Source organism: Erpetoichthys calabaricus, chromosome 3 (genome assembly GCF_900747795.2).
Source record: "Erpetoichthys calabaricus chromosome 3, fErpCal1.3, whole genome shotgun sequence".
Classification (NCBI taxonomy): Eukaryota; Metazoa; Chordata; class Cladistia; order Polypteriformes; family Polypteridae; genus Erpetoichthys; species Erpetoichthys calabaricus.
In genome coordinates this window covers 84,237,748-84,264,219 of record NC_041396.2, presented here as the reverse complement: position 1 = coordinate 84,264,219, position 26,472 = coordinate 84,237,748, and the positions used below count along the sequence as shown (strand labels likewise).

Below are 26,472 nucleotides of genomic sequence, written 5' to 3'. Positions count from 1 at the left end.
ATGTATCAATCTTTGTAACCCACTTATTTCACTACTGGGCCATGAAGAAGCACATGCTATCAAACCAACAACAGGAACCAGATAGGAACCAAGTCTAGAATGGACAACAATCCTGGCAAATACATTTCACCTATTACACTAACAGCATGTCTTTGGCAGGTAAGAGGAAACCTAAATATCTGAAGAAAATTCAATGGGATTTTGGAACATCATGCAAACTGCACAATGACCATAAACCTTGTATCTGTCTAAACATTTCCAGTGTTAAACAAGGACCTACTACTTAGCGTCAACTGTAATCCTCTTCTGTCTTCAGCACCAAAGACATTGCAGTAGAGTAATACAGCAGATGTCTTTTAGTTACACAGTGAAAGCTGCACATAAGGAGACCTGTGGTCACTGGGGGAAAATGCATTTATGATAAATTAGAAAACAATACATTAAACAAGAGTGGCTAATCATATTATCTATGGAAACACATCTGCCAACCTGGAAAAACAAGGCTGAACCAAACAAGACACACAAATTCAACAGTTTCCTCTCTTTGCCAATAATTGTTCTCTTATGTGTATTTCACTACATGACTAAAAAAGTCAATTTCAAACTAGTTTTAACATTATTAAAAAATACAGGTTAATGAATAATATGAATGAGGGGGAAAAGTGTGATAAAATGAAGTAAAACGTTTTTAGTTTTGAGAAACACTGGTGTTTATTTGTTGGCACAAACACATTACAATCTTCAGTCTCTTCTTTCCTTTATTAGGTACTTAATTCATTTTATAATCTGTTAGAAAAAGTTCCAGTGACATACTCTTAAAAAAATATCAAAAGCATCCATTCCAATATCCCCTAAATAGGTTTGGGGTGAGCAGGACCATCTTAAAAATTCAGCAAACCAGCCACATTTCCAATTCCTTCACTTTTGTGGCAAAACAGACCCAGGAGAGACTGAAGCATTTTTGTACAATGCTGCCACCTGCTGGAAAGTTAATCAAACCATAAAGAAAACTCCATTACTCTGTATATTCAGGAAGTTCGGGGAAGCAAGCTGATATTAAGGCATCTGATGTCCATGCAAACTTAATTATGGCCAAGGTCTGTACACATTATATTTTTTGTATTAACCAATGCCATACAACTAAAGTGGCATTTCTAAACAAATGAAAGTTAACAGGCATGGTTTGCAAATTTTCCAGATGATCCTTTGTTTTTGTTTTATTTTTCATTTTTGTTTTCATTTTACAATTGTTTAGATTTGCATCTGTATTTAGTGATTAAAAAATTGAGCAGTCACATTTTCCAGCTAAGGCTTTTACACAGGAAAAAGCACCAGAACCTTGGAGGTGAGTGAGATTATATATATATATATATATATATATATATATATATATATATATATATATAATGTTTTGAAGTATAGCTCAGTTAAAAAAGCACAAGACATAAGAACATCATTAATCAACATCACAATTCAGTATGTTAAAAGACTTTTTTCTTTTAAATATTTAAGTTATGTTCAGTCAACACAAGCACCTCTTCCAGCACACTGGGTTTTCTCCACTAACCATGTGCTTTCACCCCCTTTGTTCCCAATTCCTCATTTAAAAAAAAAAAAAAAACAACATTTTGTAAAACCAAACATGTATGTCACTTGGCTCAGTAAGTAGGTATTTTTATAAATACTTTGGTTTGGGGATTGCCATATTAAATACTGCACCCTTCTCACATCTAAATTAAAAGCAGCTTTTCAATGCTTTTACTGTTGCTGCTTTCACAGCAAATTGCCATCTAGAAAAAAGATATGATGCAATGTGCATTTAAAGGTAGAAAAGCTTAGCTTTAACAGACATAGACTGCCATTGTTCCCAAACTTTAAATGGCCAATTGCAGAAGACTCTGCGCTGCTTCTTTTTTTGTCTTAGTTAGACATGGCTAGAAGACCATGCACAAAGGTTCTCCCCAATACTTCCAGATGAAAAATACAAATTCATACATGCAGATATATTTAAAATCTCCTCACTAGGATATGATATCAAAAGCACCACTCTCAAGTCCAAAAACAGGTATGTGCAATCCAAAGGCACTTTTAGAAGTGCTGTTTGAAAATGGCATAAGTGGAAATGGCGTGAAAAGTGGTTATTCTACATTAGACGTAAGAAGAAAAGCAAGCAAGCAACCTCTACACCAACAACAGACATCACAAGGTAATCTCTTACTTCTGCTGATAGTGGAGAACTGTGCATTTAAGATCTATGGCCTCCTTCTTTTTACTTGGCAATTCACTGTAGAAACTAAACAGGTGCTGCCAAAAAAAAAAGTTGTCAAAATTAAACGGGACATTTACTGTAAGTAAATGTTGGCAAAACCTTACTCAGCCAACCAATTCTGAATCTAACTTATGCATGTCTACTTACAACACAGATGTATGTCCATGTGGGGGCAATCATGCTCCACTGATTAAGTGGGTTTGGCCTGAAACTAGTGTCTCTCATAAAGGAGTTCCACACTACGTGTATTAGAGATGCTATAAAATGTAAACATCTACACGGAAGACCTTGTCATAATTTCAACTCCATTGTCAGCACCCAAGACAGCCGTAAACAAAAGTAGTAAGACACACAAGCTCCACTTGGTCTTCAGTGACACAGTAAAAGCCCTGCACTTGAATGCCTGTGGAGGAAACATTATGGACATTCAGAGTTTGCAATTAATGCTTAGGAGAAGCACCAGACAGCACACTAGTGAGGCAACTCTACACAGCATATATTTTATGACCTTCCCATAGATGTACAACAGAAAAGTCAACCTTCATTTCAGTAGTATTTGCAGATAAAGCAAAATTTCAGTTCTTATCCAACTGCTGACCAGGGAGCAACTGTTTACAGGACAGACCAATATCACTTATAGCATGGTGCTTATCATACATTTGCTAAAGTGATCTGTAATAAACAGACAAATATGTTTTAAGTGTCAAGTAGAATGGTGTGGTTAATTAGAGCAATGAGCCAAATACCACTAGATTAGGGTTGTGTAAGAAATGCGTGTGTTAAGGGAAAGTTAAAACAGCAGTGAAAAAAGAGTGAAAACTTTAAAAACGACAGTGTGAGGATTCATGCGGCAGTCACTTTAAACAAAAACTTGTGCAGTTTTACCAATGAACTTAATAATCTGTACTTAACTGCAACCCCAAGAAGTGAGGAAAAAAGGAGGGGGTGAATGAAAGAAAGTCCACAGATATAGGCACACACACATACAAAACATATACACACAAGGGCTGAGACAATGTCAATTTTTGTTTACTGAATATTCTATAAATATTTACACATCAATAAAGCAGGAAATAAACATCTGGGGCCACCAGGAGAATCTGCCATATTGATTGAACTGGTTGACAGAACTGAAAGTCCCAAATACACTATGCTTGGCAAATAGAAAAAGACACTGAGCTGCTAGTGGAATATGTTCATGTACATTCACTGGTAATTTAAATATGAAACACCCATCAACATCTCTCTAGGTGTAGCTTGTGTTTTCCTGTGAGGGGCCCTATAGTCTCTGATGTGCAGACTGCACATGGACTAATAACCATGATTCAGAACACATGTATTTCAAAGCAACAGTATGTATATTATCTGCATGGCTATACTGAACACATAATCCTGTGATGAGGTATTAAATAACAGAGCATTCAGATTAAACCGCAGTGTATTCCAACATTAAAGATCTTATTCAGTTGAATTAATTGTCCATTAAATTGGCCAATACAAATTTCCCAGTTTAGCAACTATCCATTCAATGAGACGACCCTTTTCACAAATAAGTGTTTAATCTTTTCAAAGAAATTTCTGAGCTCAAATTAAGTTCCTGACAGAAGGGTTGTACATAATGCGGTCCATTTAGGAATAGTGGTTGTCAAAACACAACTGCCCCAGCCCTAGCACAAAAAAGGCAGTAAGTTAAAGCAAGAAAATTCTGAATTCACTATACACGGACCACTCAGAAAGCGGCTGAACACATCCTACATTCAAATGACTTTCAAGACTATTATATAGAGAAATAAATTGCTGAAAAATCTTCACCCTTTTGGGCTTCTCAGTGCAGACAGAGATGCACATTTCACACAAGAAAAAAAGCTGATTATCAAAAGAGAAGAAAATATGCTATAAGAAAATGTGATCTGTGCATGTTTTGAAGAGAATGGAAGAAACAGATTAAGTGGAACTTAAGGCAGCAATTGAAAGAAAGAAAAAGAAAGAAAATTGATGCAAAGAAAAAGAAAGAATGAAAGAAAGAAAATTGATGAAGACTGATATCATTAAACTTGATTAAGATAACTTTATTACTATGAAAATATTGGTTTCTAAACCTGATTAAGAAAACTTTATCAATATGAAAATGTTGGTTTCTAAAAATTAGATTTTGACGAGTCATGCCTCTTATGTCTGGCAAAATATAAGAATATGGAACAAGGGATACTAAGGAGGAAAAATGATGGCAGTAAAGAATGCAAAGAAAAATGAGATGCATGAATAAGACAAAGCAGAATATGCTACATACATGCAGGCATTTATATGGCTGGGTGCACATAGCAAGCAGGTTGCCTAGGGACGTTGCAAAAGTAACAAGAATAATAATAATAAAACACGCATTAATATTGTTACAATCATCACGAACTCAGCTGAAGAAAATAATACAGCTTTTTTTTTTTTTTTTAATAATGTGTCAAAAAAGTACCACAGTCTATCTACATAATGTTTTAAAAAAAATTCCCGGTGCCCCTCCCGTCCCAAAAATAAAATGTAAAGTGACAATCTATATAAAATGCAAAACGCATTTATAACCTCCAGACACTCAAGTTTCACAGTTTCAAGCCAATATGCTGCATGCCCATCAAGGCAAATGATGCAGTGTTGGCTTCAATAATTTAGCAGATTTTTTTTTTTTATTGAATTTTTTTTTTTTTTTTTTTTAGAAAAATTAAATTAAATAATTGGGTCGTCCTTAGCTTAAAAATAAAGCAAAACAAAGTTTCAACTGTACAGTGTTTTTGTTTCATATACTAGAAAAAATATATATACACGTTATTTCTTGCAAAGTTGATTGCTGTGCAAAGAAACTAAAAATTAAGTGAAATGATGAGAGGCAGACGGACAGTAAGGGTACCCTATGTATCAGGTATAGATAAGACCTACAAAAGCCTCCCAACATCACTGTCTACATACAGTCTAGTGTTCATTAGGAGGTTAAAAAAATGCAATAAAAAATACTTGATGATTCTCACAGGGTGTTCCAATTGGCAGGGAGAGATCAATACTGATAAGACGTCAGTGCTGATTTGTTCGTCAGAATATTTTCTATGACCAACTTGTAAGCTTGCCACCTTCATCATTTAGTGAAATTTCCACAAAAGTAAAAATGTCATAAAATGGAAATCACAAAATGCAAATTTTCAATAAACATTTTCAGTACTGATAAAAATGTGTATCTGCCCCAAAGAAAAATGCCACTTTGTTTCACAATCAAAATACAAATTTTGTAAACAACTGTTCACCATAACTGCAGCATTTTAACATGAGAAGGCAGAAACGTTCAACGTGGACCATGTTTTATGACGAGAGCAAGATCTTAAAAACATTCACATATTTGGACCACGACTGCCCCTGCCAAGCCAGATGGGGCAGCTGGGGCTTTACCTTAAGATTCTATGTCCCAGTCCTATTCTCTTGTTTATAGATAAAGAAGTTAACAGTATTAATAATCATTGGGTTTTCTCTCAGAGCAGGCACAAGGATGGCACTATTTTAAATGAAGATGGGAGGGCGGGGGTCTAAACATGCCATATGCCGCTTATGATGGACTCCTGATGGCTACAGAGGAGCACGAGAGAGAAAATTCACACATGGCAAACAAGTCCGCTATGTCATGATGGTGAGAGAGAAAGAGAGATACAGAGATGAGTGAGGGGTGTAAGTGCACTATCTACATAGAAACAATTGGGGATACAAGTGCAGTATCTGTATAGAAACAATCAGCAATCCAAATTTTGTGATTTATAAAGCGAAAGGCTGCAAACATGACGAGCAACAAAAGTCCCACACCACTCCTCACATACAATTTTTGAAACCCCCAAAACAGATTATCTGGATGAGGATAACAAATTAATGAAAAATGTGGTTTTTTTTCTCTCTCAAAGCTCAGACCCAAAGTACTATGTGCACTTTGTACATTAGAACAGTAGAAAGCAGTTACATTTTGTAACTGCCAATAAATTCATGGAACCAAGTGAATGAAAAATCGCTCATGCAATAGCAAATAATAAAGTACAATTAAAAAAGTTAACACAAGTTTCATTCTTTCAGGGTTTTTTTCTCTTAACTTTTGCCTGGTTGGCACTTAACTGTAAGGGGTTGGGGTTGGGGGGGTGGGAGGTAATGAAAATAAGCAAGAGAAGTTTATGTATTAGTTATCTGATACCAGAGACAGAGCTCTGGTTAATGCTGTAGCTGGGGTTACGGTCGCCGGATAATGCTGCCACCAAGGGTGTCCCATTACTGGTGAGGCAGCTCTGCTGGAAAGATTCAAAGTACGAAGCTTGAACTGGCTTGTGAAACTGCAGGGCTTTAATGGCATCCTCTATTTTGAACCATTCCCTTTTTCTTCCTGCAAACAGAAAAGAAGAACTGTGATTGATTTTTTTAAATCATCACACTGTGAACAACATGAAGGCATGGACTTGAATTTAATTACCGTTTCCCTGCTATGCAGTAAGCCATTCAGCACTAAAGCGACACTCACTCAGATTCTAGAAAACAATTCAAATGTTTATAACTTTTGTCTACCAGCTATTACTGTTGACTTGATCCAAGTTAAAGAGTTGTCCTTTTGGCTTCCTCTTTCAAAACACTTAAACCATTGTCTGTTCATTTTTTTTTAAACAATGGTCTATTCACTCGTATATATATTTCCCTCCAAATGTCAATTTATTTGCTCAATGATCATTGTTACTACTACCTCTACAACATCAGTCTTATTTTTTTTTTTTTTTACCTTTTTCTTGAGTTCAAATCCTAACTTGTGTCTGTCTAGTTACCCATTCAGCATCTCCATACACATCCTATTCATTTTACCACTGAACAACATCTGCCCAAACCATCTTTCCCATCACTCCCACTTTCATTTATTGTTTACCATATTTGCAGTAATATTTTTCAAATAATTGGCTGATCCATACCTTACCTGTGCTAAATGTAGTAACTTTATTATAAATGAAATGTGAAGAAACAAAACAGTCTGGTGCTTTAGACTTAATCATAATAAATAAGAATTTCAACAATTCTATATTATGACTATGCAAAAATGGAGATTAGAGTAGCTAGTTGGACAGTCTGATGTTAGATGGTGTTTGTCTGCCTGTGCAACCACAACCCCTTTAATGAAAATAAGACTGATAGTGTGTAAAATATTCTTTATGTAACATCACTATTAACATCAATAGCAATTGTGGAATTTTTTTTTTTTTTTGTGGAATTGTGGAATACAGGAAACTGTTTTCACTAACTTTTAGTATGCTTTCTCCATCTACCTCACGCCTTGCATCACATCAGGGTAATGGAAAATTAAAGAAGCTAAAAGGTGTATTAAGCCAAGTCAGATTGTGCCTAAGCAAAGTATATCCAGGCCAATGTGAATCAACATAGGTTGAAAAGGGGCTTCTGTCTTAACTTCATCATCATGATTATTTATTTTTGCATCAGTTCTCTAAGCCCTCTGCTCATGTATTTTCATGCATTTGAGAGAAGTTTACTTTGATTTTCAGAAAAGTTCAGGTTTACAGTATATATACAAATTTGTGAATCTGTTCCCATATTAAATAAAAAGTCAAATATGTTTAATAGATTTAATGTTTGAGAAAGTGCTAAGACATAATTACCTTGGGTCTTCTGGGAAAACTTACCAATATTTACAGAGTCTTCCCAGTTCTCCAGAACCTCAGTTACAATAAGGACGTAAACATAAGTTCTATGTTTTCTGTCACAGTTCTGTTTAAAAAAAAAAAAAAAGAAAAAGAAAAAAAAAAAGAATTATAAATTATAAAATACTGATGTTTTAAGTATACTACATATTAATAACAGGATAATATCACTATTTAGCAGCTGTCTGTCTACAATAGAAGATATTTTTTAAAATAAGACAAAAAGTGAGGTTTCCAGGCACACATAGTTTAAATGAAATTTAAATATAATTATATATACAAATGCCATTAAATGCCTGAGCTTGGTACTTTGCAAAAGTCTATCAGAAGCAAACTTTACTTTATGTTAAACCTGTCAGGTCTGGCAGTTGGCCTATTATAGTGGATATCGTCTGCAAATTTATAATTAAAATTACATCTGTATATTCCATTTCTTACAGATTATATTGCCACATCACTATAATACACAGGCACAGTGATATAGTTGATACGGCAGTAAACTGGAAGCCACAAGGAGAGTTCTGTGTGTCAACACGGGCGAGATATTTCACATACAGCTAAAACTATTATGCACTGGTTTGAGGTGGTATTCAGCAAAAAGTTAATTTAAAAAGTAAATACTGATTAAATTACTCCACATTTAAAAAAATGATTACACTAGTAAAGAGGGCTACCCATATAAGTCTAGCCAGTCAGCAGGAAAACCTGGGATGGACAACAGCAAAGTATGCAGCAGTAAGTTTCATTAGCTACTGTTGCTCTTTCCATAAAAATGTACATCATCCCTTAACAGAGTGCTATAAAAACATTTTATATAATGTGAAAGTAGACTTATCCAACACTTTTAGAAAAAGAAACTCACAGCGACTAGAAAAAGAATGCCACAGAAAAAATATACAAGCCCATTCCACTGAAGCACCACATGTAGTGCTAGACTATTTAATAACACCAGTGATGGTGCCAGGCTACACATGTGTATTATTTATGATGGCAAAATAAAAACAATATAACTTTTAGAATTTATCTGTTATTATTAGGACATCTTATCCATAAGAGACCTTAATCCTAGACCCCCGTGACCCTGTGTTCAGATTCAGCGGGTTGGAAAATGGATGGATGGATGGATAATTAAAATATAAAATGAACTCACCTCAAACACACCTACTAATCTTCCCAATGTGCCTTTCACACCAGCCTGACAATAGCCAAAAAAAAAAAAAAAAATGAATACCAATTAGGAGTTATACACCTCTTTTTCACATGAGCTAAACAGAAATACCACTCACAAAGTTTTACTTTACTGTACATTACATTATTTTAAATCAGCCTAAATCAACTCATTTTCACCCTTTGGAAGCGACATCAGAGACCAAGACATGTCAGAGACAGAAAGACAGACCATTTCATCTTAACATCTGCGAAAATAAACTTATGTATCGTCCATATAATCAAAGGGTGTTGCGCATGTGTGTGTCTTGGAGACACCTGTTCGCTTGTTAGTGCTGTTGACTGAGAGTCCCTATGGGGAGCACTGAGAAGGCTTGAGGCATCAGTCTTAATGTATTTATGTTGAAGGGATCATATGTGGGAAATTACTGAGTGACTAGCAGTATGGCATCAGTTAAATGTATTTGTGTGACTATGAGACTAGGATCTGTGTGTGTGTGAGGGGGAATCCTAAGTGAAATACTAACAAATAGTATTAATACACTAATAGATAGTTGCATAAATAGGAACTCTAAGTCTGTGTGGAAGTTAATCTTAAGGTACAAAAGTAGACAAACTTAGCAACGAACTTGGTAAATTTTACCCATCCCAGAATAATGCTGGCTGTTTCAGGGTTTGGGCTAGGCCCCTTGGTTCCACTAAACGGTACGGTTAATGCTACAACATACAAAGACATTTTAGATAATTGTGCACTTCCAACTATGTGGAAACAATCTGGAGAAGGCTCTTCTCTTATTTATTCTAGTATGACTGTGCCCCTGTGAACAAAGCTAGGTCCATAAAGACATAGTTTGAAGAGTTTAGTGTGGAAGAATTCAAGTGGCCCACACACCACTGGGATGAATTGGAACACTGAGAGGGAGATCTTCTCAACCTGACCTCACAAATGTTCTTTTGGCTGACTGGGCACAAATTCCCCACAGACAAACTTCAACATCTAGTCAGTGTAGAATATGAATACATGATTATTTTCTAAATGTTTCTATGAATAGCTTACAAATTGCCCATACACAGAAATAAATATTCTTTAATGCTTTCAACTGACTGCCCGTTTGTAAATCACAAGTGATCTTAAATTTGTTTAAATGTGAATGAGCACACCATCTCCACCGCAAAAGTCTCCTCAAATATCCTGATATGGTAAGATATAATTCCATATAAACAGCAAGAAATCACCTTTGATTAACTCTGTTAAAATGGCAAGTGAAAAATGGTAAATGTGCTAAACATTAATTGAAACCTGTTCTTTCCTACTCACATAAGTTTCTTCATTCACTAAGGATTCTTATATGGCTACATGGGTGCCATCTTCTGCTCAAACCTCTTCTAATTAGACTTTCAGTTGTTTTATTGGGGAAACTAATGAACAATGGAAACATGTGAATGATAACCTTTACAATAGCAGTCCAGTTTCAACCAAGAGTAGTCTGAAATACTGCATATATATCTGGAAGTACTCTGAAAGATTCCTGTTGTTACTTTTGAATTTGTCCCTGTTGTACATATTAATATAGTAAATCATTACTTTTGTATACTTGTCTTCCTTAATATTATTTTTGGTGGAAAATATGCTAAAAGAGCTCCCCATCATTTACATGTGAAAAACTAGTGAAATATTAAAAAGTAAAATGCAATGTTAACAATATAAATCTTCAAATAGGCATTATATTCTACATCTTATTCACTGACAGTAATTTTACAAATTCAAAATTTTCCTTGATAAAGAATCCAGGAATCTCTATTGTATGAAGCAATCATTAAATAATCCTTTTAAGATAATTCCTCAGGCTACCCTGACAAAGCTGAAGTGGCTTATTGAAAGAAATATAGACAGAGACCAATATCAGGTCTGAAATTGCTTTAAAGGAGCTATAGAGGTCTCTTACTAAGATAACTAAAAATGTGGATGATTCAGTGTTTTATGACTACTGCAGACACATTGTTTTAATGGGATGGTAGCAAAAGGAAGAAAATCAAGTGATGTGAAGCAGATTTTTAGCAAAGGAGTACTTGGAAGTGTGTTGGAATGTGCTGGAAATGGTTAGGTGATCTGATGACAGGCAGATAGATTATTTTGGCCTAAATACATGGTGCACTGGATAAACATGAAACAACAGTCTGCTAACGTTATCCCAAAATAAAGGACAGTGGCAGTAGCATTATAGTTTTGTGATTCTTTGCAGTAACAGAAACATAGCCAATCTCAGCCTAATCTTTCCTAGTGACACACTTTAGTTTACTAAAGACCTGGGATGAAAATTCACCTTTAGGGAAGATAACCCTTCTAAGCAAAAACAAAAACAGAATGGCTCAGTGAATTAATATTGAGAATATCTGAGCCGCTCAAAGACCACACAGGATTCCATCAACAACTCTGTGGCATAGTTTCAACACTAGTATAGCTGAGCACTGGCTTGAGTAGCTAGTAAGAAACAAATAAAATTACTCAAGGATGGTACTGCTGCAAAAAGATCTTCCACCAATCAATGCAATTAACATTTTAATATCTGATTTGTTTCTGAATATTTTAATATTTATTGTGGTGGGTTATTCTCCATGAATAACTGAAATAACTTCTTATTACACTTTTTTAAGCAGCAGAGTAAGAAAAATGTGTAACAGTATGAAGACGTTCACAAGGCACATGTTACAGACAGACATGTTAATTAAAATGAACAACATGTAAAGCTGTTAATATAAATGAACATGCTTAATAAAGACACAACTCTGCACATTTATTTTTAATGGGTACAAAATGAGGTAAGCATTAATGAGAGTCAAAATAAAAATCACCCATTCTCTCAGTTCTCAATTTTTCACAACAGTGGCACATGAAACTGGTGCCTGCCCAGACAGCAACATGTGCAAGGCAAGACTTCGTCCTGAATGAGCACCTAGGCCATCAACTGACATGACTACAAAATTCAATTTCTACTTCAGCTTAAGGACTGAAAACAACAAAAAATAAAATTTTTAGTCATGTTTTTATTTTAGCAAAATAAAAGAGTAAAAATGTGTTTCTGCTAAATTCTACAATGTATTTCAGTAAGAGGCTGATGACTAATTATTTGGCAGTAAGTTTAATGTTTGAACATGTAAAATATAATCTTGTAACTTATATTTCACACATATGCATTAATTGATAGCTAACACAATTTATAATCCAAAACTAGTGTGTCTCATGTTTCAACAGTTTATTTGATGGCAATTCTGCACATAATTCTCATTTTTTTCTTTTCAACTTAATTCCAATTAATCTCACATCAAGTCACTTCTGTTTTGTACTTACAAATGAAGAAAACCAGTTTTGATGTGGATAAATATGTAGCAGGCATCACTAACAGTGTCACTAAACATAATCAGTGGCACGTACAGTCACACAATAAGCCCCATCATGGATGAGCTGCTTGATCAGCAGCTGGTCATTTAGCTGGGCTCTAGAAATTCCTATTTGTAATTTTAAAAGTCCTAAATAGGTCACACTCTGAGCAATCCCTCAGCAAATGAAGCACGTCTCTACCAAGGGATGCACTGTCAGTTAGTATTGGGGTGTTTGTGCCAATATTACATTTTTTCAAATCTACCACGAGGTACCATGTCATAAAAATCTATAAAATGTTCTTGTAATCTTGTTGCTCAATATTGTATTTTAGCAGGCTTAATAAAGTGTACTGCAATGGTTTGCTCTGTGAAAGCTTCTCTATGAAATAAAATTAATTGACTGGCTGCTAAAAAATAAAACATTAAAAAGATATCAGAAAATACACCCATGGCTAATTGTGAACCACACTGACATAATGGCTTGCAAGATATTCAAGAATCGAAAGTACCAAGTATGCAGTTATTATGCAGGTGCCAATTACTAATGTCTTGTAAAATAACTATTTTTCAGTATGTGGCAAAATCCTGTTTAAAAAGATGTTAATTCAGTTCAACTAAAAATAGACAGGTGATATGCTGAAATGAAGCAAGAGGACAAGCCGCAAATAATTATGTCTTTATTTACAGACTGCTCACTTTCTCTGAGCAAGTTAAAAATGTAATTTTTTTTTGTTTGAGTAACATCTATTCTAAGAGGATCCCAAATAATGAAAACCGCACCCTGTTAAACTTTGATTTATTCATGAGTGTGTTAAGGAGGAAACATATCTTACCCTTAACCATTAATGTTTGGATAATGTCGAAAGATTTAATAAATAATATATTTTTTAAAAACTGCACACATTTACATATATTTAATTACTATAATAGCTTAAATCTACATTAAGTCCAAAGGTCACACTATCTTCTTTTCAAGACCAGTTCCTAATTCCACACAGCCCAACCCACATAGCAGCAATGGTGATGCCTCCCTTCCGGAGGAGCTGAACAACTTCTCTGCACGGTTTGAGGAGCAGAACAAGGAGCCTGTGAGAAAAGCAACACCTCCCTCCACTGACCACGTACTCTGTCTCTCCATAACTGACGTGAAGAGGACTCTACCCAGAGTCAATCCACGCAAGGCTGCAGGACCTGACAACATACCTGGTCGTGTGCTCAAAGAATGTGCCAGTTAACTGGCTGGTGTCCTCACAGACATCTTCAACACATCTCTGAGCCAATTGTCAGTCCCAGCATGCTTCAAGTCGACCACGATCATACCAGTGCCGAAGAAATCATCAGTGACATGCCTGAATGACTACCGACCAGTTGCACTCACGCCAATCATAATGAAGTGCTTCAAAAGGTTAGTCATGTCACACATAAAGACTAATCTCCCTGCCTCCCTTGACCTTCTTCAGTTTGCATACCGCTCAAACAGGTCAACTGAGGATGCCATATTCTCTGCCCTAAACCTCTCCCTGACACATCTGGATAAAAAAAGACACATATGTCAGGATGCTATTCATAGACTTTAGCTCCGCCTTCAACACAATCATCCCTCAAAAGCTGGTTGTAAAACTGAGCAGGTTGGGACTGAACACCACCCTCTGCAACTGGATCCTGGACTTCTTGACAGAGAGGCCCCAGTCGGTTCAGATAGGCTGCAACATTTTCAGCATCATCACACTGAGCACCGCAGGGCTGCGTGCTTAGTCCACTGCTCTTCACCCTGCTGACTCACGACTGCACAGCCACACACAACACCAACCACATCATCAAGTTTGCGGATGATACAACGGTGCTGGGACTGATAAGCAGGGATGATGAAACAGCATAGAGATGAGGTGGAACGGCTGTCTGGTGTGAAGACAACAATCTATCTCTCAATGTCGACAAAAGAGATAATCGTGGACTTCAGAAAATCACGTCCTGCCCACATCCCACTCAGCATCAACGGTTTAGATGTGGAGACTGTTAGGAGTACCAAGTTCCTCGGTGTGCACTTAACCGAGGAACTTACGTGGACACATAACACCTCATCACTAAACAAGAAAGCCCAGCACAGACTACACTTCCTGAGGCGACTGAAGCAAGCAAGTCTTCCCCCTTCCATCCTCACCATGTTCTACAGAGGCACCATTGAGAGTGTTCTGACCAGCTGCATCACGTTCTGGTATGGCAACTGCAACATATCCGACCGCAAGCGCCTGCAAAGGATAGTGAAGACAGCAGAGAACATTATTTGGGTGCCTCTCCCTTCACTACAGGACATATTTTACAAACGCAGTGTCCGCAAGGCCTGAAGCATTGTGCAGGACCCCTTACACCCCTCACATGGACTTTTCACACTTCTGCCATCCAAGAGAAGATACTGCAGCATCAAAGCCAGATCTGCCAGGCTGCAGGAAGAGTTTTTACACCCAAGCTGTTAGACTCCTTAACACCATGCTGCCCCCTGGGACCTTCCACACTGCCTCAACCACCTCTAAAAACAGAACTTTTATACATGCGAGCCACTGTCCTGCAAAGACAAGTGTGCAGGTAGAAAAGAACTGAAAATCTCATACTGACCTTTAAGTATTTTGACACTCTTGTTATCCTTCTGCTATGAAACATTCTGACCTGTCATTGTTTACACGTCTTAAACAACTATTATCATACACTGATAATTTCTGTATTATCTATATCTATTACTTATTTATATTACATATCTTACAATTCAGTATTGCTGCTACTTCTTTGTCTTGTCTTTGCACAATGTCTTGTCTTGTTTGTGTTTTAATTTTAAATTTTAATTCTATTTTTAATTTATTATTTGCATGTCATGCTGTTACACTGTGGATCCTGAGCTTCGCAATTTTGTCTATCTGTATACTTGTATATGGCTGAGATGACAATAAAGTTCACTTTGATTCTTCGTTTCAAAGAAGAATTATTCATATTTTTATAGCTTTTCCAGTGCTGAAGTGTATTTTTTTTACAACATGTGTTTTATAACCAAGTATCAAAATATCTCAAGTTGAACATTAATTCATTTACACAAAAACACTTTCCATAAAAAATATCCCTGTGACACTTTCTTTCTTAATGGCTTCCACAATCTTGCCTGATAAATTAACATAAACTTAGATAAGCCTTGCCTTTCTTTTCGTCCACTACAATGTTTGCATACATGACCAGATTATAATCAAATTGTAAGAGTGCAAACTTTACTTATGGTGAAGTATTCTCATGATTCTCATCTTCATATTAAACCCTGAGCCTAGAAGGCGTTTAGCTCAACAACTCCTCTAGAATTCAGAATTATTGGCACCTTTAAAAAGGCTATAAAAACGTTTATGGGAAGTATGGGAAAAATCTGACCCTTCATTAAGATTAAATCATCCAAAGGAAAAAATCCTTCCAAAAACATTCATCATTTTTTCTCAAACTGTATGTGTTCATTATTGGTTCTCTTTGCCATGTTAATAGCACTTGGTCTTTTTAGATCCATTCACATACAGTACAATGTGAAAAACACCTGCTGTGACAGCCTTGTGTATCTCTTTGTCCGCATGAAACAACTTGGCCACTGTGAAACAACTTTGTTGAAATTTGGCACACTTACATTTTATAGAAATTTGTTGAGACGGTTCAATTTTTGCTGAGATATCTCAAACAGATCGCAACATACGAAGTTGAAAGTGAATCTGCAGACTCATCTATCTTAAAACAGAGAAACATTCTGTGCGACTTCAGCTACAAATTAGTTTATCGTTTAAATTTTAACTTGACAGTAATTACACCAACTTGTATATTTTATATATGCTCCTCTTTTACTCATCTGCGAGCCACTCGGATCTCCAATACAGTGCCTGGGAAAGGGCATACGAGTGTTAGCAACTAGTACAGCAGCACAATTCTCCTGTCGCTTTGAGTAATTTAACCATAAAAGTACATAAAAAAAAGTCTCTTTTCTGGAAATGAATGGAAAAGGAATGCAATTATGTGAGCATATATTAGACTGAATTGGCAGAACTATTATTATCTAGTTTACTACTGTAATGAAACAATGTTATCAACCTGCAGCTAAACGGTTATGAACTAATTAATCCTGCATAAACATACAGCTGCCCTGAATGACATTAATATATTGTAGCATGCTGTAGGTTTAGAAAGGCAACTGTAGTTGATTTGCTGCTGGTCATGAAACAAGGTATGTGCTGTATATACAGTTTCTACAATGCACAAAGAGGCTAACTGTGCCACAAATGGCAAGGACAGTGCAATATTACAGTCTGCACCACGTGGAGTCACTTAGCAGTGTACCATATAACATTACAAGCGTGGGTTACAAATTATCTTTACTGAAAGTACTACATTTGATTTTGTGTTTTTTTTCAGACTGTAATTAAAGATAGTCCACATCAAGTATTTTCTGCAAAAAAGCATTATTTTTATTTTTCATTTGATGGTTCTAATAAATATTCAACTATTCTTTTAACAAGATCCAGGCATTTATGTTGGTGGTCTGACATCAACTGGCCTGTCTCTTAGTTTCATGGCAGAGAGGTGGTAATTAATTGTAATTTTGAAGACTTGGTAGTCCAAAATGCAATCAACTGCTGCAGCTGTCCCACTGTGATCCTTGGAAAAAGTTGTGCCTTTTGAAACATCCTCCTCACAGTGGATAAAAGCAAAATAAGTTTCTGTCCTTTTCCCGGCAGGTTTATTACACCTCCAGTTTGTCAAATATCTTAATTATTGTTCTAATACTGAAAATGGGGATATTCAAGTGTGCAGGTATTTTATTACAAATCTTTCCTAGCTTATAAAAGCCAACAACCTTTTGTCTCTCTTCATTTGTGCATTCTGTGGTCTTACCCATACGGAGGAATAACTAGAGAGGTTTGGTCTTTTTGTTACCTCATATTTTTACCCCAGTGTAACAGTTAAGTCATAGCGACTTGGTATGCTTTTAAAAGATAAAATATGAAAGGGAATAGGCATTAATTAGGTTCTGTTCATGAGCTTCTATTAAAGGTTAGATTTCTCTCATGAGTGTAAAGCTAAGCTAATAAACAATTAAGACATTTTTCATATTTTGTTCTCATCTTTACAAAGTATTCCAATAATTTTGGAGGAAACTGTATTTTTCATTGTTGCTGAGATTATGTAGAAGATTTACACTTATAGGTCTGCTCAACATCATATATAGAAATATACTACTCCTTCCTGAAAGACTAGATAGAAGACACCATGGCGTGCTTCACTTCTTGATGCTACAGCATTGCACCGAGTCAAACATCCATTCAAAATTTAAACTGGTCAAAATTCTAACAGAGTAACTGGTATGCTTTCAAGAACACAAGAAAAGAGCACAGTGCCTGAAGCACATTTAGTACAACAGAGGAGATCATTTTTATACAGCTCAGCCCTTTCATATGCATATCTATCACAATTAACAGGAAGTCAGCAGCCAGAGAACTCAGCCAATATCTTCCAGTTAAGAAGGCTCAGACTTTACTGACCTAAATGTAGTAACTTAACTTGAGTAACAGGACCGACATGGTGGAAACACTTATTGATACTATCTTACTGTTTTAGGCTTCAATTACATTTTCACATCCACATAATACAAGCCAGTAAAATGTTTTAAATTTTCTATGGTCCTCATTTATATTATTGAGGAGTACAATGAGTTTCAATCAAAACAAAAAAAAAAACACTAAGACATGCTGCATATTTTTGTGCACATGATTGTGAAAACATTTTTGCACATATTTCTCTCTTTGGCCACATACATTGAAATAAATTCTTTCAACATCTATTTTGAATTGGTAACAAACAATATAAGACAAATTCTTTAACAAAGTTAACCAATTAACCTACATTACGTACAATGCTGCTACAAGGTATATCGAAAGGGAAAAAAAATGAAAATGGGGAAAAAAGGAAAAGGCCCATACCTGTAAAGCTTTGACACAGTTTCTATTTCTGTTAGATGGCACGCAAGCTTGCGAGACTTTGAAATGTGAAACTTTGCTGTAAAGTATTTATACAGTTGTCAAATTTAGTCTGTGAAATCTAGTCATGAAATTTGATATGTTATGGTGACAAGATCAGCAAATGCAGACAATAAGTCTGACATCCCCTCCAACTAGAAGTCGTGTAATGTGACATCAGGTTTACCTGCACATCTTTTGGGATATAGTAGGAAAACTAGAGTACAAACAGAAACTCAATGTCCACATGTGGACAGAGTCAGCCCCACCTAAGAAATGAGAGATGTGGCCTGATTAGGAGTATGCTGGTAGCAAATCTGTTGATCAATAAAAAGTCACATTAATAAATTAGTAAATTAAAATTAATAAATAAATAAATAAAAAATAAATACACTAAAAAGAGTGCATCCCTTAGAAGCACAGAAGACATAAGGAGAAAATGATTTTATGATTTTGTCCAGTTTTAATAGTAACTTTATTTCATTTGGTTTTCTTGTAGTTGGAAAAAGAAAGTTAAAAAAGACGTGTTGCTCTGGGCCCCTCTAGATAAGGAATGTTTGTTCAGATGTTTTTCTTTTTTTAAACACTATAACAACATAATCTAAATAGCTAGATAGTATTAAAAGCATTTCGTTAACAAATTGTAGAACAGATTAGCAGGCTAGTGATTAATGCAACTTACACAAGATTACTTACATTGTTATAGTTGTTATTTCTCGAAAACGGCTTCTAATTTTACTTATGTTGTTATATATTCATGATCACAATGAAGGCAAGTTGCACAAAAAAAAGACACAAAGACACCTATTATGGTGGAATTACTGACAACAGTACTTTTCAGTTTGTGTTTAATCTATGCATCTTTCAAGAATCTTCCCAGGGACACATTTGAAATGTTTTGGATCAAGTACAAGGACAAAATATGAAATTGCTGAAGAGTTACTTTGACAGAACATTGTCTTATTACACATATTGTATGCAAACGTGAAGTAAAACCTTTGTACATTTTTCTCATGAATACTTCATTAAAAAATAATTTGAGAAGGACTAAAAACAGCCTGTGCTAAATATATATATATTTAATAAATAAATTAGTAGATAGTCTATTTAGTTTATGTACCAGGGATTTATTTCCAGTATCTGTTAAAGTAAAACTATTTTTCTTTCAGCTAACAAGTTACAAAATCATGTTAATTTTACTTTATATTAACTGTGTTCCTGTTTATTTTGTGCAGACACCACAGGCACAACTTTCTGCATTGCCACCACCTCAACCCCTTTCTATTTACAAGATTCCATTATTTAATAAATTATTTCTTTAATGAGACCAGATCTGGTAAGCAGCAATGCTAAACATCTTTTATCATTTTCTATGCCCCTTGCAGTTGGGAGACCTGGGAACCTGGGTTCGCTTCCCGGGTCCTCCCTGCGTGGAGTTTGCATGTTCTCCCTGTGTCTGCGTGGGTTTCCTCCCACAGTCCAAAGACCTGCTGGTTAGGTGGGCTGGCGATTCTAAATTGGCCCTAGTGTATGCTTGGTGTGGGTGTGTTTGTGTGTCTTGCGGTGGGTTGGCACCCTGCCCGGGATTGGTTCCTGCCTTGTGCCCTGTGTTGGCTGGGATTGGCTCCAGCAGACCCCTGTGACCCTGTGTTCGGATTCAGCGGGTTGGAAAATGGATGGATGGACTTTCAACACCATCCATGACTGCTTCCTGCCTTGCACTGAGTGCTGCTGGGACAGGCTCCAGTCATTCATGATTCTGAAATGGATTAAGGGGGCTTCATAATTAATAAATACCATTAAATTATTCTGTATTGTAATTTATGTGAATATGCTACAATAACGTGATCGGTCTATAACATCAACATTCAAAGGAGATCAAAAATCCATGTTCGGATGCTTCCCAAATGTTCGATTTTTAATGAAAGGAAAAAAATTTCAGCTTTGCACAGATATAGTCATAAGCACAAAAGTACGTGTGGTAAATAAACAAACAGGCAGCACTAAGTCTAGAATAAATATGATGACATATGCTGCGGCGCATTAACACTGAATACGTCTTCTTTTGAAATCGAGCGATAACAGTTGCAAGTGAAAATGACAATCGCGCAGCAGCTCACCTCCTCACACACCTCCCGCGTAGCGGCGACATTGGGCTCCTCATTCGGCTCCATCCCTCCTCCAGGCACAATCCACCTATCAGGGTGACGGCTGCTGCTCACCAGCAAAACCTACCAAATTCCCAATGAAGCAGTGTTTAAGAACCGTTATACACAGCGGCCCTCGACCTTATCGAGACACAGACATCAGGAAAAAATAATAATTCTTGGAAGAATAAAAGGAGAGCATTCTGGAAAACAGCTGAATTAATAAATAATTAAACAAACATCAAATAAATAAATAAATAAAGCAAGAATCGTGCAGCTTAACTTTATGATCAGTCCACGACTGTGTCACAGCATTAACAAAGATGAGGTGGGACCCCCACCTCTTCCTCCCAGTAGCTCCCTCAACAACCTCCACACCCCCATCTGCCCCCAGCAACCCCCCCTCTCCAGTCTGCCGCGGCCTGCTCCCACCCAGGCCTCCTCGGCCTCACCTCCTCCTCGCTTTCACTCTTGAAGCAGAGACAGGCGGCCCGCTTTTTATAACCGTCTCCGTCGTATGTCCGCGTCTGATTCGACTTCAGCTTCATCATTTCTGGGCCTTTGGAGACCAGCAGTTGACACCCCTACCACTTCAAATTGAACGCAAACCGCCTCCCTCTTTATAGCAATCACAGCAGTTTACTGAAAGAAAAAGCTTCTTCTCCGCTTCATTTTCCCAAACCCGAGCGCATCTCTGGCATCGCCGCCATTTTCAGATACACTGCGCTTTTACCGTAGCTTTGACCACTACACGGTACGTACGTTAGGATCGTACACTAAATGTAGAGAGAATGGCACAGCACCGGTGCCCAACTGCGCTGCGTAAGTTACGTGGGTGACGTGATCTGCGTGGCTGACAAATTTCTGTTCTTCAATAGCTCTTTGGGCTGCAAATAGATTAAGGCACTGAAAATTGTACTTTAAAGGAAACAAAATATTTAATCATTTTTGTAATTTAGTATTTTAAAAATGCATCATGTTAAATTGATTGGTGACTAGAAATTAGATAAGTGTGCATGTGTGTGTTCTGAGTCCAGTGCAGGACTGGTTCTTGCTTTGTAACTACTGAAACCACGATAGGAACTGGCACGTCATATACTGTGCTCAGTAAACTGATGGAAGAGATACAAGAGTATAAGAATAGACTATCTCTGTGACCTCTGCCTTATTACTTGTGTATTTTTATCTTAGTAAAAGACAACAGCAGAAGAAAATGTTTTTGTATTTTTGTTTCCAATCCCCCTTTTTTTGTTTTTGTCACGTTTTATGTTGAAATCTTACATTTCCATTTGAGGCTTTATTGCATTTCACAAATTACTCTGTAATTTCAAAGTGAAACGATCGATCTGGAATTGTTTATACACATCAGTTCATCTCCAGACAGCTGTCACCTTTTAATTTTATGGTAGGTCAGGAAGAAAGAAACCCTGGGTCACACAGCATGAAATTATTTACAAATAATTTCAAGTTAAAAAATGAGATGTCATGATTTGGTTTAATATTGTTCAGTAGGAAATTTACAAAGTAAGCAATTATAACATTCAAAAAAGTAAGGTAATCACCCAGTCACCCAAGATCATCCAATATTACAATTCAAAGAGACATATGCTCCTTGATTTTCACCAAAGTCTGCAACATTAGAGGCTGCATCACATAAAAAATATTAATCCAGGTACGGAGAGAGCTTCATATCATATTTCATTATGGTTTCGCAAACACAACACAAACTGTTAGAAAGCCTTTCAAAATCACAACCTGTGAAAGATTAGTAAAGACAGAAAAATGAATGCAAGTCAATAATTGTAACCTTAATGTTGTGGAACTGCTTGTGTTCCTAAGGAAGTCCTGTGCTTCTTGGAGGGTTACACTTGAAAAGATTATCTAGGGTAAGGGGCAGTGGAAAGACCAATCAAATATAATTCTTACAAGAATTTCAATAATACACTACATACAGTATAAAATCCTTTCTCAGAGTCTGCTTCCCCCACTAAGACCAGGGCCAGATTAATACTCTATGGTGGTCCTGGATTTGAGCACCCAAACTCACAAACACACACACAACAACAGATCAAATGCAATATAACATACTAAACTAACTCAAAAGCAATACTTTTCAAAATGATACAAAATTACAATTAAGTCATTGAAGGTGGCAAAGTTGCAAGATATGAGATAAATTCCAACATGATCTGAATGCCTTTGGGGTTCCCTTTTTCTTATAAAAGCTGTGGCATAGTTTAGTATATTATATTGCTGACATACACTATAAACATTTGGCCCGACTTGTGCACTCCTGGCTAGCTTTTCCTGGTGACCCTAGGAAATCAACCAGTTACCTATATGGGTATTTTAGGCCTGACTAGAATGGCTGAAGACAATAGATTCTTGCGGAGGGAAATATCTATTTATTAGAAGAGGAAAGGACTGGACTTTGTACCCTATGTGGAAAAGTATTTGCTATAAGTAGTTAGACTCCTTTTCTCTTACCTAATTGACACTGGGGTCAAACGTCTCATTTAGAGACAGTGGCTTTGGTTCTTTGGTCATGTTGCTCATGAAAGACCCAGGTTGGACTGGAATACTAATGCATCTCAAGCTAGGTGTTGTGGACAAGAGAAATGTTTTCAGGTTTCAGAGAGGACAATTTTGGCTGTGGCTTGTGCCAAGTGCACATACCAGCTATAAAATATTTGACCTTGAAGGTACTGTACATAAAAGGAGGCAATTGGAAGGAACAACATCTCTAATCATAACCAAAATAGCAAGTGGTCATAATACATCTACAATATGCTAATCATAGATTAGCTACAATGAATACCATGTTTGAACACAAGATTTTCACAAATATTCCTCTCCCCAAAGCACCTTAGGCTGAAATATGATTTGGAAAATATGATTAAATTTGATTTAATAAAAACCTTATAGGGAACTTATTTGAAGATGGAGCAGATCTAGGAAAAGAACCCTCATTGATGGTAATTCAGTGGGCAGGTTTGGGAGGTCCAAGTATACAGAAAGGGTTTGCTTTCCAAAAAGAATATTACTTACATGTCATAAAGAGCTGAATTTGTACTTAAACTCTTTCTTGGTAGGGAGGTGAAAGACAGACATAGATCCTGAATTAATCATTTTCAAGACTACATAAAGTTGTTAGTCAGTTTTCGCACACCTACTGTCAAGATCCTTCCAGAAAGATGTGGCTATGCATTTGGAATTATCTTTTTTTTTTCTGCAGGAAAACAGCCCGTCCAAGTTTGAATGCTATCAATGTGCTCTCTGCTACAATAAAATTGTTTATAATTTTTTCATTTTTTTAAAAACAGAAGCACAAACAAGTTAAGTGACTTGTTATGGGCAGCAAAATGATGTGTAGACAAGAATTGAACTGGTAGCTTTGCTGTTTGGTTACAAATCCAATGACTTATTCACTAGGCCACGTTTTTTAATGGATACATGTACTTTTTCACAAGCTAGGGTCGGAAACATCAGAAAACGATTGGTGATTAAGGGCAGTTAAAAGTGTGCTTTGGTCACTTTAATTCAATATAGTTGTAAAATAGTTGTTGACTTCTGGGAAAAATTATTGCTTTATATATTACTAGCTGTGTAAGCCTGTGCTGTAAAAAGCACGTCATCCTAGAAAATATTGAAATTGTCAGAAAAAAAATTGAAATATAGAGATGTCAGGTAATTGAAAAGAACTACTCTGGGCATCTCACTTCTAGGAGGTTTCGTTTTGCCGACGTGCTTGCATCGCTTTTGCATTAGCGGCTAAACAACTTTGTCTTTCTTCAGAAGTTTCGTTTTGCCAACATGCTCGCCTCACTTGTGTATTAGCTGCGGGAGGAAAATAAAAGGGATACCATTTGCTGATGTGCTCACCTCACTTCTGTATTAGCGGCGAAACAAGTGACTCTTTCTTCGGAGGTTTCATTTTGCCGACGTGCGGGCCTTGCTTACCCTGACTCCACCTCTCACTTCCGGGCTGGACAGACAGACACACACACTTCCACGTGTAGACATTTATATATAAGATGCTATGCTCCCTATGATTAAATGAAGACAAAATCAACAGGAATGAAGCTGCAAGTTCAAAACTGAGCTTTTCCTCTGTAACAGGGCGAGGAGCCTGGCAATCCCCCCAAAAAAGGGGATCCAGGATTACAGACATCATTCCACTTGATCAATCAAGAAAAGTGAGTTAAGTCCCCTTGGAGGTATACTGGATATATCCCATGGGGTTAAGAACCAGAGGCAGGACTGGGACAAAGTTAGAGAGGTATTTGGAATGCCTGGAATACAGCTAAGGCATTGAATTATTTGTATTAAAAATCCATTCATTTAAACCAAATCTAGCATAGCAAAACTCTCTGTCTTAATGGTATAATGGTAAGTCTATCTGTTTCGATAGCATGAGTATTTATGAACCTTTGTTTGCTGGTTGTGTCAGCACTCACTTCCCTCTTTGTATTTGTTTTTTTGTGCCTTTTTTCGTCGGATATTCCAGCTCTGTTGCGGATGACATACTGACCAGATGCATGCCTTATGGTTTACTATCTTACACCAGTCACTTGCCTTTGTTGTTTGGACATTCCCAGCTTCTTGTGGATGCTGGATGGCATTATGCACGATCAAGGGCACAGATGCCAGACTGACGGACATCTTATCACTTTATATACAGGTATGTTGGTTAAATGATCTTGCTAAAGGTGAAAAGATCTAATTTGTCTTGATTTTGACCTTTACATCATCCAAAGCTGACATTTTAATACATTTGTTTAGACATTTGATATTTACTGTTGATTTTGTATGTTTTATAAAATGTTTCACACATTATTCCATGCATTCAAGGTGAAACCCAAAAGTTTTTAGACAACTGTTATAAAACACAGATAAGTTCTTTTATGGACATAATGTGTTTTTATTCTTCAAAATACATTCCTCCATGATCAATACACTTGTTTGCATGTTCCTTCAACTTCTTCATGCCCTCCAGGAAAGCAGTTTTTGAAATGTTGTTAAGCTCCCTTGTCATTGCACACTGAATTTCTCCCACTGTTTGAAAATGTCTGTCGTTTGGTGGACAGATCATAGGCAAAATACCATTTTTCATCACCAGTAATGATATTTTCCAAAAATTGTAATCTTGTCCCATTAACAGAAGATCCTGGAAGGTAACAACGTGTTCTTTTTTCTGCTCTGTGGTCAAGGCATAAGGAACAAATCTTGCACAGATCTTTCTTTTCCCTAAGTCTTCGGTTACAATCCAGCGAACTGTCTCCTTACCAGTATTCAAATGATCAGCAATCCTTTGGAGAATGGTACAATGGTACATGAAGCATAGTACTACGCAATTACGGTGTCAGCCACTTGATGTAATGCACAGAACTTTTTTAAAACAACTCGTCTAAAAACTTTTGGGTCACACCATGATTACATTTTAACAAATTTTAAAAATTTATACAGTCTCTCTGTGAATTTTGTGCTGCTTTCAGTGCATTAGTGTCTACAACTCCATTTCCAAAAAAGTTGGGACACTGTGTAAAATGTAAATAAAACATAAAGCAACTATTTAACCCCATCCTTAATTGAAAATAGAACAAAGACAACAGAAATGTTGAAAAAATGCATTGTTTTATGAAAAATATTTGCTCATTTTGAATTTGATGCCAGCAATATGTTTCAAAAAAGTTGGGGCAGGGACAACAAAAGACTACAAAAGAACATCTCACAACTAATTAGGTTAATTGACAACAGGTCAGTAACATGATTGGGTA

At 36.4% G+C, this 26,472-nt stretch overlaps 1 protein-coding gene across 2 annotated transcripts; it reads right to left on the bottom strand.

Annotated features, from left to right (window-relative positions):
- Positions 1-685: 685 nt before the first annotated feature.
- Positions 686-21,435, bottom strand: nudt3b (nudix (nucleoside diphosphate linked moiety X)-type motif 3b). Of its 2 annotated transcripts, none has more exons than XM_028797003.2 (5): positions 21,148-21,435; positions 20,669-20,779; positions 9,125-9,169; positions 7,933-8,041; positions 686-6,662 (listed from the first exon to the last, which is right to left on the bottom strand). In XM_028797003.2, exons 1-5 carry the CDS (start codon positions 21,244-21,246, stop codon positions 6,466-6,468), a joined length of 561 nt encoding a protein of 186 aa, XP_028652836.1. In that variant the 5' UTR covers positions 21,247-21,435; the 3' UTR covers positions 686-6,465. The 2 variants fall into 2 exon arrangements, with proteins under 2 accessions (XP_028652836.1, XP_028652837.1); XM_028797004.2 differs by having other exon boundaries at positions 7,957-8,041; positions 21,148-21,434.
- Positions 21,436-26,472: the final 5,037 nt, after the last annotated feature.